This window comes from Pogona vitticeps, chromosome 1, assembly GCF_051106095.1.
Source record: "Pogona vitticeps strain Pit_001003342236 chromosome 1, PviZW2.1, whole genome shotgun sequence".
Lineage (NCBI taxonomy): Eukaryota > Metazoa > Chordata > Lepidosauria > Squamata > Agamidae > Pogona > Pogona vitticeps.
In genome coordinates, this window is record NC_135783.1 from 316,562,516 (window position 1) to 316,577,819 (window position 15,304).

At 47.2% G+C, this 15,304-nt stretch overlaps 1 protein-coding gene and 1 long non-coding RNA gene across 2 annotated transcripts; one reads left to right on the top strand and one right to left on the bottom strand.

Annotated features, from left to right (window-relative positions):
- Positions 1–321: 321 nt before the first annotated feature.
- NKX2-1 (NK2 homeobox 1) lies at positions 322–6,773 on the bottom strand. Its single transcript, XM_020801989.3, has 2 exons — positions 5,600–6,773; positions 322–4,261 (listed from the first exon to the last, which is right to left on the bottom strand). The coding sequence occupies exons 1-2, from the start codon at positions 5,958–5,960 to the stop codon at positions 3,567–3,569; spliced, it is 1,056 nt and encodes a 351-aa protein (XP_020657648.1). The 5' UTR covers positions 5,961–6,773; the 3' UTR covers positions 322–3,566.
- On the top strand, positions 6,266–14,857 carry LOC144588910 (uncharacterized). Its single transcript, XR_013544671.1, has 2 exons — positions 6,266–6,328; positions 9,850–14,857. It is a non-coding gene; the product is annotated as an uncharacterized LOC144588910 (long non-coding RNA).
- Positions 14,858–15,304: the final 447 nt, after the last annotated feature.

Consider the following 15,304-nt stretch of genomic DNA (forward strand, 5'->3'; position numbering starts at 1 on the left):
GACTGAACGTCTTTGGAGAGAAGCAGCACCTTCTAAAATATCATTTCTTCCCCTTAAAAAAATATTTTTTAAAAAATTGGCTGGCCTAAATTTCCACCCAGCTGGACCCTAGAAAGAAAGTTTGATTAAACAGCAATGATATCATTTCTTCTTCGGAAAAGAGAGAGAAACTATAATTTTGTTGGAGTGGCTTTGTTTGCACTTCTTCTGGCTGATATGTAAATACAGTTTGAATTGTGTTTGCTTGGACTCTAGAGGTCTATAAAGGGACGACTTCACCTTTCTGTGGAATAAGCAAATAGACTTTAAACTAAGCCGACATCAGACAAAGTGGAAGCCAGTTTATTTAATCGAAACTAAATCTAGTTGCAGAAAGATAAGTCAGTGTACATAATAATCCATTACAGTCATTACTCCCACCACCAAATATGTGTTTATGAGCGTGTCCAGATACACTATATCCATTTATTTCCCTAAGGCTATTTGCGACAAACATCAGTTGTTTCCATGTTATTTTTCTAAGGCCGCTGCGCTGTGGGGGCGGTGCGAGGAGGGGAGGGGAAGAGAAAAATAATAAACCTTCAAGGGATGATTTATAGCTGCCCCTCACCTCCCTGGGCTGACCTACGCACTGCTGTCTATAGGAAACCATTTACTCTAGGAAATCAACAATAACAAACCGGATGAAACGCTGATTCCCCTCCCGACACTCAACGCAGTTAGCTCAAGGCAGAAACGAATTTGGGCACATGCTAGAATCCTGTTCTACCAAGAAGGGAAAACTGGAACCGACTTCAGGGGGATCCATTCCAGCTACATCGATTTATGATGGGCAACGGCTTCTGTCTCAGTGGTTTCCCTTTTGCCAGGACCTTCAACGCGGTTATTGCAGTCTTTTCATATATATATTTTTTAAAATAATAAGCCAAAAAAAGAAGAAGAAGACACGATGGAATCTGAAATGACAGCCTCGAGTGCTCCTTTTTGGGCTCTGCGGGTGCTAATTTTAGCGCCCAGTTATAAAAGAAGGAGGGGAAAATAGTATTAGCCAAAAGAGAACAGCTGGAAACGTTTTGTTAGCACTTGACCGAAGTCTCTCGCTTTCTCTCTTTTCCTCTGTCAACGAGAGGTATATATACAGTATATTACAGAGGAAACTTAACAGCTTTGCTAAAACACCAAGCCGTCACTCCCTAAAGATCTGGAGGTAATTTTCATGATCACTGTCGTCCTTATTTAAGTCGTCTCCCCCAGAAAGTGAGTGGGACCTACTGATGAGGCTTCTCCGGCCGTCTTCTTAAGGCTGTATGGTTTGTGGCTTTCCCTTCATACAAATCCTCTCGCTTTGCTTTCTGAAAACCGATTTTTCCAACAACAGGATGGCCACAACAACAACAACAACAACAAGTGACTGGAGGTGGCGAGACCAGGCCAGGATTATAGACGTAGGGCTAGCCGGGCTTCTAAAGCAGATTTTAGAAGCAAAGCAAAACAAAAGTGGGGTGGGAAGAAAAATCCACACACCCTTGGGCCCAACACTATCCAGAAATACCCGCACTGGCTCTTGGCAACACAATCAGCAGAAAGTTTCGCCTTTCCATCATGCTTCTTCCCTTGGCACAAGCCGGCTTGCCGTTTTGTATCCATACAACTTCTCTGAGTAAAATCAATAGAAAGCCTTCTTACTTGGATCTGAGCCCGCCTGGGTCTTCCCTCCCCGCTTTGCATTAGAGTAGACAGATTTGACATAACCCTAAATCCAGCGTATTCAGAAGACATTCCCCCACCCCCGGCTTGTTTCTTTCTGACTTGTACTAGTTACTTAAACTGACAATAAGCGATACCACGACTCACAGCCCGGAGCGACCTCCTGATCCATCTGGCCCAAGACAAAATTTCTCAGGAAGCAGAACCATCATCGAAAGGGGACGCAGAGGGCAGGGAGGAGAGAGAGCGCTACATATCTACTTTGAAATAAATAAACTCCTGTATGGGCGTCTGTGTTTTAAAGTTAATTCAAACTACACGGTACACGTCGTGCACAATAAACTATCATTTTATTTTGATTATAAATAAGATGATTGTACTTTCCTTAAAATACAATTACATAGGAAACCTTTGTAGAAATGGAGGGTTTTTTTTACAAGTTAATAAAACTGAACGCTCTTAACAAGGATTTGCTATTCCTCCCTAACCCTGTCGTCCCGTCCCTCCTTAGTTTCCCCTTTCTTCCATTAATAGCGTCTTTAGATGGTCCCTTTCGGAATTTCGATTAGTGGCTCTGCAAATATTGTCTTTCGCCTTTGAAGGACGCCACTTGGATTTCCTTGTCTCCATGCCTTTCTTATTATCTCGGACACGATCCCCTTCCATGCCACGAGAGTTCCTCGGGAATACTGGAATCACTAGTATATCTATCTTTTCACGAAACATGGACCCAATGGTACTTCCGGTTTAAAGAGCCGGACCACATTCCCCGGTAGAATTCCACCGGCCCTTTGGAAGAAACCTTAACTTGCAGCGCTCTCAGGTCCCGGTTTGCTTTGGGGGAGGGGAAAGAAGGGGAAAGAGCCAAAGGCAGTGAGAAATATATCTGTGATCTTTATAATTTATTAGAAGTTTCTTAGGAAGTACTGTATATTTAAAGCCAAATATATCTACATAAGTAACAGGGAAAAGAAAGAAAAAAACCAAGAGCGAACAAACTGAATTTCACGGATCTGTGAACATCCATTTTTAAAAAGTGGATTTTTTTCCCTTTAAAAAAGTTTTGATTTGTTTGGTGTGTGCGTGGGTGTGTGCGTTTGTGTAAAATATGTATATATATATTCAGCATTTTGTTGAATATATGTATATAAACTCAGCAAAATGATGAATACATAGATATATAAACAAAATATTCAGGCAACTAAAAAAATGTGGGCTTATCCGACGTTCTTGACAGCGTTATACAGCTACAGGTTCACATCCAACGTAAGTGTAGGAGAAAGGGAGTGCTAAGCCGTGGTAGAATAATAAAATAATAATCCTAGAACTCAGGGCTTCCCTCCACGGTCTAGGTTCAGAGGGGGCATGATCTGTGCGTGCGTGCGTGCGTGTGTGTTGGAGGGGGGGGGAGGACTCTCACGGTTTGGGAGGGAGAAAAACCCACCCCCTCTCCCCAACGTGTGTGGTTTTTTTTTTAAATGTACATACAAGCGTCCAGTGGAGTTCCACGTCAGGCCGCGGGTACGTGGTCCTATGAACGGATTTTCCTGGGCCGCCAACTTCTCCAGCGAGTTATCTACGTTTAGGACCTTCATCGAGAGCCAGTCCACTCCTTGGCAGTCTTTTTCTCTCTATTTGTTTGTCTGTTTGTCACAAGGATCCCCCGCCCTCCCCTTGTCTCTGAGAAAGCAACCAACATGAAAAAAAAAAAAAGAGAGAACAATGGGAGAGGCGGGGGTGAAGTCGGGAAGGGACGGTGTGGGAGTGGGGAGGGAAGGAAAGGGTTGAGCAGGGCCGGGTCGGGCCGGGCCGGGCGCCTGTGGATGCGCTCGGGGAGAAACTAAACCTGGCGCTCCTGCTCACCAGGTCCTCCCATAGAGCAAGGTGGAGCAAGACATGGCCGTCCCATAGTCAGAGCTGGAGGAGTTCAGGTGAGAGAGGGCGGACACCTGGCTCTGGAGGGACGAGGGGCTGCTGCCCGCGTGTTGCCCCAGGTCTGGCGACTGCCCCGCGCTGCTGGCTTGGTGGCTCTGATGCTGTCCCAGGCTGGCGCCGTTGGAGGCCACGGTGATGGCAGTGGCCGCCGCCGCCGCCGCCTGTTGCTGATGGTGGCCCTGGAGCGCCGTGGGCGTGTTGGAGCCCGCTTGGCACGGCTTGCCATCCTTGACCAGGACGGGCACGGCCACCCGGCGGGGCGACTGCTGCTGCTGCTGCTGCTGGCAAGAGGCGCCCTCCTGCTGCATCTGCTGCTGGGCCGCTTTGTCCTTGGCCTGCCGCTTCATCTTGTAGCGGTGGTTCTGGAACCAGATCTTGACCTGGGTGGGCGTCAGGTGGATCATGCTGGCCAGATGCTCCCGCTCGGGCGCCGAGAGGTACTTCTGCTGCTTGAAGCGCCGCTCCAGCTCGTACACCTGGGCCTGCGAGAAGAGGACGCGGCGCTTCCGGCGGGGGGTGCTCTGCAGAGGGGCCATACTCTTGCCCACGTCGCCCAGCGAGCTCAGGCTCCCCATGCCGCCCATGTTCATCCCCGAGGACGGGCCCATGAAGCGTGAGACTGCAAGCGAGCAGAGCGGGAGAGAGGGAGGGAGAGAGGGAGAGAGAGAGAGAGACTTGAGTGACCGAGGGAGAGGGTGATTTCTGGATCCAGATCAGGAAGAAAGGAAGCGATTGTCCAGAGTTCCCCTTCACCGCCACCCTCGTCCTTTTTCTCTTTTAAAATCCCCAATGCTAAAATTGTAAATTGCCGTTCAAAATCTCAAGCGTCTCCTGGAAAAAAAGGACAACCAAGCTGCAGGAAGCCTTCTCGAAATAAAAAATTTGAAATTGAGCAATCATTTTGTGGAGTTTGGATCTGTAAATGAGAAAGGCTTCTTTTTCTGCAGCTCCCCCCTTCAGTTCTCAGGGCCTGAAGAACCCCGCTAGCAAGGGCCCCTGCTAAAGAAGTTACCGAGAAAGAAGCGGGAGGCGGGGCAGCGAAATGTGACAAAAGAGAGAACATTTTACTGTTAAAATGCACCAGTTGTAAAGACCAGTTGTTACCTACACAAATGTATACATAACATGTATACAGATAGCATTCTTTAAAATTAACAAACTCCACTTTCAAAACAATCTTTAATGTCTCTACTTTACAGCTGACAAATTATTACGCGTGTTTCTCTTCCATTTTAAAAATAATACAACAATATATATATCCCGTAATTATGAATTCTGCTCGACATCTTCCAGAACACGAATTCACATTGGAGGGAGTAGATGCAGTTTAGAGACCCACATCTTGTCGAAATGCATGCATGCATGCATTTAAAAACAACGTTAACGCCGAAATCCTATACTCTTGACATACTCTATAGCCTCGGCTTTATTTGAACAATTTCTTTAGGGCCCAAATGTTTTTGAGAACGGTTCTCACGCGCATATAGAGTATTTCTCATCCAGGCTCCCCCTCCCATCTTTCCCTTCTTCTCCCAAGCTGTCCTCTTCTTTCCTTACGGACTTTGCCACCCCGGTTTTATCTAAGAAAGCCCTTCTCCGTTCTCTCTCTGAATGAGGTTAACTGCAAAGTTTGGCGATAGGGACGTAGGGCTTGTCCATTCCCGCCTCCGGCTAAAATCATGACGGAGTCCAGGAGAAGATGAGAAACAGCTTATTTTTGAAGAGAAGAAAAGGGAGGTGGGAGAGAGAAAAAGACAAGCGTGGGAAAGGGCGCGGGGTGTGGGGGGACAGGGTGTCCGGATCAACTTCAGGTAACCAATTGGTAAAATAAACCCCACCTCGGCGATCTCCAGTCTAACCGCTACCCTCTACTCCTTCGCCTGCCTGGAAGTTCGCGAGGGCTTCCTGCCGCCCAAGACAGGTAAGGCGGAGAAAGTACGGTTCCCGAGCCACTTACTTGTGGAGAAGCGGGGATCCGGGTTGGCCCCGTACCAGCCGGTGGCGGAAGCGCTGTTCCTCATGGTGTCCTGGTAAGGAGGGAGGTCACCCATGTTGCCGTTGCAGTAGCCCCCCATGGCGGTGTGCGAGAGCTGGGGGACGCCGGCGGCTGTCATGTGGTAGGCGGCGGTGACCGTCCCGTTGTGGCCCATGGGGTGCTGCTGCATGGTCGGCTGCGCCACCTGAGACTGCCTGTACGCGGCTGCCAGCGGCGCCCCCAGGTTACTCCCCTCCATGGCCACTTTCTTGTAGCTTTCCTCCAAGGGGCTCAAGATGTCAGACACTGAGAAAGGAGTCGTATGCTTTGGGCTCATCGACATGATTCGGCGGCTGGGGGGAGAGGAGGGAAAAAAAGGGAAAGGGGAGGCAAATCTCTCTCTCTCTCCTGTCTCTCTCTCTCTCTCTCACACACACACACACACACACGCACTCACTCCTCTTTTTTTTTTTTTTTTGCCAAATATTCTGGTGTGTTGCCTCCACGCCGATCTTGTTGGATGAACACGTAACCGAGTGGACCGAGTCCGCCTTAATTGGATTGAGTGGAGGCTCAGCGCTGCCTTTCGTTTGTTTTAGCCAGACGCCCGGTTTTAGGCTGACACCAGAGGCGGGGCATAGGCACTAAAGCGACAAGACAATAGAACCCCACATCTTGCCCGAGATAATTAGCGTACATGCTGATGACAAGGTAAACACCTCTTTTTAAAGTTTTACTTCCCAGCATTTCTTTCTTTCTTTCGTTCTTTCTTTCCCTCCCCCCCTTTTAAGTATACACAGATATATACTTGTCTATATGTAAATATATATAAGGCTCGGGTCCCCCCCCCCCAAAAAAATAAATAAATAAATCCCTGCTCTCCTTCCCTTGCCTCAATCAATTTTATGTATTTATTTATTTTTTGGCAGGGGGCGGGGGAATCTAACCCTACGGCCGGGGAGAGGAAGAACGGAGGCTCTAAGGTGGAGGGGGGGCTTTATTCCTCTTTCGCACACCTCCCCCACCCCCTCCCCAGACCCTGCCTCCCCTCCTGCGGTTCCAAATTCGAAGTCTCTCCCCCCAACCAAGGACACACACGGACTACACCCTCTCCTCCCCCCCCCGCCGCCGCCACTCTTCCGCCTACCGGTCCTCCTCCTACCTCAGTCTGAACGAGGAAGGTCAGGGCTGAAGAACAGGATTGTACCAAACCTTCGCCCTCCCGCCCAACCTCCCCGCTCGCCCGCCCGCCCCCCCTCCCGCGCGTCCCCCCCCCCCGCAGACCGCCCGCCCCCCCTCCCTTTAGGGAGCAGGAAAAGAAGCACAAGCGCAGCCTCTGCCCAGGTGAAGGCCGGGAGGGAGCGTTCACACCATCGCCAAGTTGGCAGAAAGTCGGGAGCTTGCCGGGCACGGGAGGACTGGCTGGGCGAGGGAGGCGAAGGGAGGCGCGTTGTCTAGCGCAAACTCCAGGCGCGCTTTCGCGGGGCTGCGGCGGAGCCATTAGCTCTAGGAGGGGGAGACTATAGGAAGGGGTCCGTGTCCGAGCCCCCCCCCCCCCGCAGCGCATCCCGCCGCCCACCCTCTCTCCCGTGCGCTTTGCCAACCATCCATTCTCCCTACATAGGCCATCGGCCCCCCTCGGGCGGTTTGCCTTGCTCCTTGCTCGACAGGCAGATGGGAGCGAGGAACTTTGGGGAAGAGACATCGGCGCCGGCAATTGTAGGAGGATGATGGGGCTGCTGGAAAAACACATTAGCGCGAAGAGCCCGTTTGCTGTTTTCCAATAGGAGCCCTGTCACGCGCTCCCCCGGCCCACGTCGACGGCTTAAAAGCGGCTCCGCGCGTTATTTATGAATCAGAGATGTTGTGGAGGGAAAAGACCCGCCAGGTCGTCACCCTGTCGGGGGAGAATTGAGTCTTTCATTTCCTAATATTCCGCTCAGTCTAAATTGCGGCCACCTCGGTGTCAAGAGAAATAGAGAGCCGCCGAGATGCGGCGCCTGCCCCTGTGACGGAGGCTGTCAAGCAGCCCCGATCCATATACGCTGGCTGAGAAGATCGGAGGGAAGAGACTCTTGAGGAGACTCACGACCCCACACACCCAGCTGAAGTCGATGACGAATCCTGCCCTTCCCCCCACAAGGGAGCTTAGTGGGCGTGGGCCCCACCCTTTACAAGGAGAAAAACGGAAACCAAACCCGGCCGAGCTAACCATAGTCAACAAAACGAGAGCATTGGCTTAAGGCACTTGTGGATCCCACCACTGCGACATGTTCCCCAAATGTTTTACAGGGGCAGGTGTTCATGGGGGAGGCAGAAAATGTTAATCCATGCGTTGGAGAGGAAAGAGAAAAGGGAAAGGGAGGGGGAGAGTAAACGTGCGTTCCAGGAGGTGTGTGTGTGTGTGTGTGTGTGTGTGTGTGTGTGTGTGTGAGAGAGAGAGAGAGAGAGAGAGAGAGAGAGAGAGAGGCGAACCCACCCCTTCCGCAACCTGGCCTAGAGTGTTGGTACCTAACTTAATAAAGCGATTCTTTGAATCAGAATAAAATGACAGCCAAGGGGGCAGTTAACCTGGTAGGATTTTTAATTTTTCCCCCTTTTGAGCCTCAAATAACTATTTGGTAAATTGCCCTTAGTAAATATGTTGGCGTCTCTCTCGGCTAAGGCTTTGCTTTAAAAAAAAAAAAAGAGGAGGAGGAGGAAGGCGAAGCAAGTGAGCAAATAAGGAAAGAAATTCCCAAGGCGCCCTTGCCTGCTACCCGGGAATAACTAAATATCTTTGTCTAAAGTGGCTGCGTAAATGGCCGGTCACTTTGTCACCGGCTTCCTATTAGTGCCTAAGGATCATTTTGCTTCAATTGGGGAGCCTCTCGTTGAGTAGGCAAGAAAACCGCTTCAGAGAAAGTAGGTGCCCATCTGAGAGTTCACATCCTTCAAGTACAAGCCGGCGCCTTGATTATACTTTACGGCTCGGCGAGAGGTGAGCTTTTGCCACGCCAGTGTAATTGCGGCAACTTTTCAATCAGGTCCTCGGCGTGGTTTCCTCTCTCTCTCCCCCCCCCCCCGACTCCCTGGCGCCCGGTTCCCGATCGCCACCGTTTGAAGGCTGCGCTCCCCGAACTCGCTCCTTTGAAGAAAGTCCCACTGAAACGAACGGGGCCGTGGAGGTGGATGGGAGGACCGAGAGGTTACGCGAAGGGCTCGGGAGGGAAAGGCGCTCGTTTGGCAAGAACTTGCCTTTGCAAGAAGGGGGGGGGCGGGCGGACAAGGAGCACGCCGTCCTGCGTCCGTTGCTTGCGAAGGGAATGCCATGCCTTCCTTCCTGGGACATTTGTTTGGGTCGGAATGGGGCCGGGCTCAGAATCTTGCATTAATCTGGGTGTCCCTGGTGGGGCGGAGTGTCTGGTTTCCTAAAGAAGAGAGGCAATTTTAAAAGGTGGCAATGAAGACCTTCTGAGGACCGTTCGAAACCAAAGGCTGGGGGTGGGGAGGGCGCGCTCTTTTTAGCTTGAGCATACTCACCCTTTTTTTAAAAAAAAGAATACTTACTTTAGAACATCTGGCAAATGATTAATTTAAAATAATTGAGTGATGAGATGGAAAGTTATTTTCTCTACTCAGGTTTTACACGGCCCCCCCCCCCACGGCACGCTGGTGATTTCACGGCTGTTTTCTTAATCTCTCCCAGCCCTACCTCACTCTGGCAACAGCGACAAAAGCAGCTAGAACAACTGTATATCAAAATATTAGTTAGACTGGGGTGGCACTTAAAATATCTATTTCATGCAGAGGTTCAAGTTTCACTGTAATAGCTCTGATAAAAAAAAGAAAGAAAACAAAAGAAACTTGAATTTCAACTCTTTAATAGATATATTTCCAGAAACAAATATGCCTTGTTTCCTTCTCCCCTCTCCTTCTCCCCCTTTAAACTATAGTAGTATTGTATCCTGCATCTTTTATATATTAAGCATCAGAACCCCGCTTACTCGCAAAATAACAGTGTATAATTATCAGCAATCGTGGAAAACAATTTCTGGCCTCACTTAACTCCTTGAGACCAGCTGCTTTATATTTTAGAGTTAAAATAAATTGACGAGGAAACCTGGAACCCCAGCCATTGCTTGGCGAGCCGAATCTGTGCTGCAAGGCGAATCCTGACTGATCTAAGGGGAGATCCCTGCGTTTTAGAACAACATAGTAATACGATCTACTTACTGTCTTCTTTCACACAGGGCCTGCCGTTCACTTTCTTACAAGAAGGAAGACGGATTTCCAGATCTTCTTATCTCCTCCACCCTCAACATTTTATCTGAGGCGCATCTTAGGGTGAAAGGTGGGCTTTTGGTCCTAGTGTACGCTCCTCTTTCGACGTACGTTACTATGTTTGTTTGCTAGTGTGACCAGACGCTCGATCGGGAAGAAGGAATACCTCCCACTCTCTTGTCCACATAGAGACGCGGTTCTCCCAGCTAAAATGATCAAACCTCCCATGTACTGTCGCCGGTGTTTAAACGTGCAACTGGAAGGCAGGAAAAGAAACTGAAATTTTGCAGCCGAATTAAATGGAACTTGGCTCACGCTCTCGGGGAAAGTTTTGCGTTATATTATAACCCGATCTCCGCCTCAGTTATGCCGGCAAATTTGAATTTAAGCCTTTACACGGGGCTCCGATCAGACTTACAAGCTTTACTTGGAAGTAGCTTTTCTGGGTTCTGACTTCACCTAAGGCTTACATAAGGACGTCGCAAGGACCCCGTCGATTTCCATGGAATGTCTCGCTCTGCACTCGCTCAAGGCGATGGTTCCTTTGCCTAGTCTAGAACTGCTGAACATTGCCATTGGTTTTACGCTAGAACTAAGCGGTTCAAATCGATATGGCAACCTGAGATTTAAAGGATGGAGGCCTAGGGTTATTTATTTATTTATTTATTTATGTATTTATTTATTTATTTATTTATTTATTTATTTGCCGTTGCGGGGTTGACTGCGTTTTGGGAAGGGCCGCTGACTTTCCGCCCTGCATTGCAAATCCTTTTTGTCTTTCTCCGCCGTCTCCCCCTGGATCGAGATCCTGCTTCGCTTTAAACCTACCTGTTAATTCAGCTCCCCCCGACACCCCCCCGCACCAGATGGAGCTAGGAACGAAAGTTTTCTATTGAAAACTCTTTTTTCCGGCTGGATTTGGGAGGGAGCCGCTGGAACGCTTCCTTTTCTCTCGTCTCTGTCAGCTCAGCCCCTACCTACTCTTTCACTTGACTGAATTATATATACTGTACATACATACACACATATGTAATTATAGGAAGGACAGCGAGGATATATAAGGCGCTTGGGCGGCCAGAAGGACTTTCTGGCGTGCTTGTTTTTCCTTCATGGGCAGCCTGCCCCCCGGGCGTCTCCCGAATGCTTTCGATTTTCTTCCCAGCCGGCTACACAAGGACGTGTTTCCAATAGCTTCTGATCCCACACAATCTGACTGATAACACTCTATAGAAGGGGGGGGGGGCGAGGAGAAAGCGTGTGTGTGTGTGTGTAGGCTTTGTCAATCAAGCGGTGCCAAAATCAGCGCCAATGGTGGCACCTCCCAAGCCGGCTGCGCCTTCCTGCGTCCTCAACTGGATTGAGGAGGCAAGGAGACACATCTCGCAAGGATCTCATCACGATGTCCCTTCTCTCCCTCCCCAACAGCAACCCCCCACCTCCCACCGACGCCTTAAAATGTAAGCGTCGAGCGCTTTCCATGTAAAAAGCGACTACTTCCCTAAGCGAACAGAAGTGAGGCTATTAAAAGTTGCTTCTACAGACGTTTTGGAGAACGAAGGCCCTTTCTCTGAATTAGACAGACAGACAGACAGACAGACAGCAAGAAAGAAAACAGTTTAGACTTATTTTTAACTTAATGAGATTTCCATTGGATAAATCACTAGTTTTATAATCTTGTCTCAATACAAGGCCATTGCTATGACATGTCGCAAAGCAGGATATCTTCTAAATATCTCAGCATCAATGGACCAGTTTTAACCATCTCAGGTGCCACCAGAACGTCTTGCTCTCCTCCTTCAGATGTCTGGGAAAGGTGACCTTCCGGTAAATCCCTCCTACGAAACTTACTTTGAAGTGAGAGCGTGAAGATGGCGTCTTTCATTATAAATACCAGAGATGTTCTTGCTGAAATTAAACATCCGCTTAGGCACTTGGCTGCAAAAGCTTAATGACAGCCAAAGTAGACTGGATCTTAGTCTTCCAAAAAGCACATATTTTCTTCCAGATAGAGTGCTTTCAGGACAACTTTGTAAATCCTGCCAGCTTCTTAAGCAGTTCCTTTCCACCAGTTCTCGGTATAAGTAAACATTGGAATCCCCTCTTGTTCTGGTGGAACTTCCAATGAACTCTGGCTTCTACCTAGAAGCTCTGAGTGAGTCATGGCCAGCCCCAGCCAACAGCTTGACAAGACAATGCAAGATACAGAGACCTCGGAGCAAGTCTTTGGGTTGTCCAGATCTTTCTATCAGGCAAAATGTTACAAAAAGAGAAGTGGGGAGTGCGAGTGATTTGAAGTTATGAAGTCTTCATGGTCAGAATCTTCAGATGAAGTGAAGGATAGATAGCATGCAGCTAAATGGGTTAGGCTGTCATGAGGTTCCAGGATGCTCCCAAAATTATTAGGAGCCACCAAGGCTGATTCCCCAGATTTTGAAAATATAAAACCCAGTAGTTGCTTCACTTCACCTCCAACCAAGTACAAACACAAACATCTTCTTCGGTAGGCACAAAATAACAGTAGAAAACGATTACAATTTGTGTTGCCAAGACTGGAGGTTAATCTGTACTGGTGCACTAGGCTTTGTTGTTGGTGGGAATCAATGGAAGCCAAACTGAGGAGTTACCTAGGAGGAGGAGGAGGGAAAAAAAAACTCCCCAAAGAATATAATATTTAATTCAAGTACTTTTTCTAAAGGACTATGATATACTGGACCTTTCTGGGGGGGGGGGGGAAATGAGCTTAAAGTATCCTCCAACTTATTGGCAGTTAGCATGTGGTGCTGCACACTAAGCTAACAAAATCGAGGTTAGATGTGTTTCAGAATGATTTTCTGAAATAAATAAAACTCATTTAAAATGGGAAGTTCTGAAGAAATGATAAGGTGTCATATTCTCTGGGGCTGCAATCTTAGCTGGGGTAGCCAGCAAAAACAAAAACAAAAAAAACTGAGTAGGTTTCTTGCTGAATGAGAAGTGCAACTGTGCTGGGTCTGGTTTAGAGTTGCTTTTGGAAGAAAATTAGTTTAGTTTGATTTCCACTGGCAGTCTCTTCCACTGAAAATCAAGGAAGTGTCTGTAAAATAGATAGATAGACAGATAGACAGACAAATGCACATTTAGGTTGAGGGCTCATCTTCATCCCCAACCCCATCCCCCAATCCCTCCCCCCAGTTGTATGTTTCATTGAGATATTCTCTGGCTATGTGGAAGCAGAAGATATACAAATATTTTTGCTAATGATTCTTCCTTATATACAGCAGTGCTGTAGGTAGGTAATTTTAGAACCTTTCATTTCCCCCTTTAGATGGTAATGAATGTAACTTTAAAAATAAACATGCTAAGCTAGCATCTCTGCTAGCTTAGCATGGGGGTCTTCAAGGTCATTCTGCAGATGAAGGCCAGGATTTGTCTCCCAAATTTTGTCCTGACAGCACCTTTCCTGCTGCAGTGTCCAAAACCACGGACTGTCTCTCACTGTCAGGAAGAAGAGACCATGCTCAGGGAATTAGTGCAATGTTGTAGGAGAATAAAGCTGTGGCATCATAAAAGCTCTTCTTCTATACAGAGCATTTTATTAGAGGACCTATTGCCAATGAACACAATGGGGACTCTTCCTTCCATGTGAATTTTTGAAGCCTGAGAGTAGCAGCAAGCTACTACAGCAAGAATATTCCAAAGTGACTGTCCATACAGACCACAACACAGCCTAAGAAGTGCTTCCACGGCCAGCTCACTTACTCACTTGCTCTGTCTGGTGTTGGTGTTGAGATTTTGATATGAAAATGTATCAAATATTAATGTTGTATAGTTAAATGTAAAATGGCTGATTTTACCTGAGTCACTGTACTGATAGTATTCAGGTGTGGGTATCAAGGATTAAGACTTAATGTTGTACAGCTGTGGTACATGATGAAACTTTGTGTAACAGAAAATGAAGTAATGTATTTTCTGATTGGTCACAGAACTGTACATAAGTCATGTGTAAAATGAATGACTTTATCTGCTGTAAGTCAGATCACTTTTTTCTATGCTGTGTGTTGCATCATATCATGTTATGCTGCCAAAGGAATGCTTATTCTCAGACTAAGTTGTTGGTTTTACTCTCTCAGTGTCATATTGTCATAAGTATCTCTGCTGACCAATATCTCCTTACTCTGACGATGTTATGAGAATACAGTTCTCAACAGTTGTAACAGAAATGGTCCACCTCTCCTCTACTCAATTAAGAAGGTTAATTGACCCCCTTGGTGGAAACACACTGTAATCTTATACACAGTCACTTGTAAAAGACTTAGAGGAATTCATATTGACCAAAAACTGGACTTCTAAATAGACATAGAGAGGATTGCTTTGTTGAGGATTACTTCTCTGCCTAGCTTTACTTTACTTTAATTTACTTTATTTAGACTTATACCCCGCCCCTCTAGACAAGGTCTACTCGGGGCGGCCTTTTGCATGGAATATTTGTTAAGCTGAAATGATACTTTCAGCTCCTTAAAGGCAAGAGAGAATGCAGGATGCACTAATATTTAAGGCTGTCATAATCAGAATATTTCATTATTTATCATTTCCTTCTGCCCTCACCCAGAATACCTAGTTTGTAAAAACTGAAAATGTGGCCATTGATTCTTCAGTTACACTCTAGTTTACATAAAGAAGACTATATGTTTGAATGCATTCTTCTAAATAAAATGCCTTGTAGGTAGCATGCCAGTCAGAAGATGAGAATCAGCTACAACTCTCTCTGACCTTTACGCACAACTTGTTGTGCCTACATATAAATATGGAAGAATATTCAGTTACATAATCCCTTATATAAAATATGAAGCAGTTTAAATCAAGTAGGACTACTTCTAGATATATCTGTGCATACATACCCCTCGCTCTCTCTCCACACACACAGAGGGAGGGGGAAAGGGAGTGAGTGAGGTGTATATATACCTACCTGGAGTGAGTCACCTGACATTTACACTAGAATACAAGAAGAACTCTGCTGAATCAGACCAGAGGCCTATCAAGTCCTGTATTTTGTTCCTTTTCTGAACAACTGGATAAACCCAATGGTTAGCCCACGTGCCTGACCTTGTGCAACATTGCCCTCCCTGTACTGCTCCCACCAATATACTGGCTTGGATCCTACAGGGAAATATCCATCATGACTACCAGCTGTGGATAACCTTCTCCATGAATTAACTGAAACCCTCTTTAAAGACAGTTATATCAGTTGGCATCACTACATCTTGCACTAACCATGCATTGGTGGAAGAAGTACTTCCTTCTCCTGTTCAAAGCTGGATGTCATGACACTCTTGTCTTTGTGTGAGGCAGCTCTATACAATGGCTGAAATCCAGAAGTAAGTCACAACTAGAGCAGGCCCATTGAATCAATGGGAATGTGGTGATTCAACATTTCTGTAAATTCCA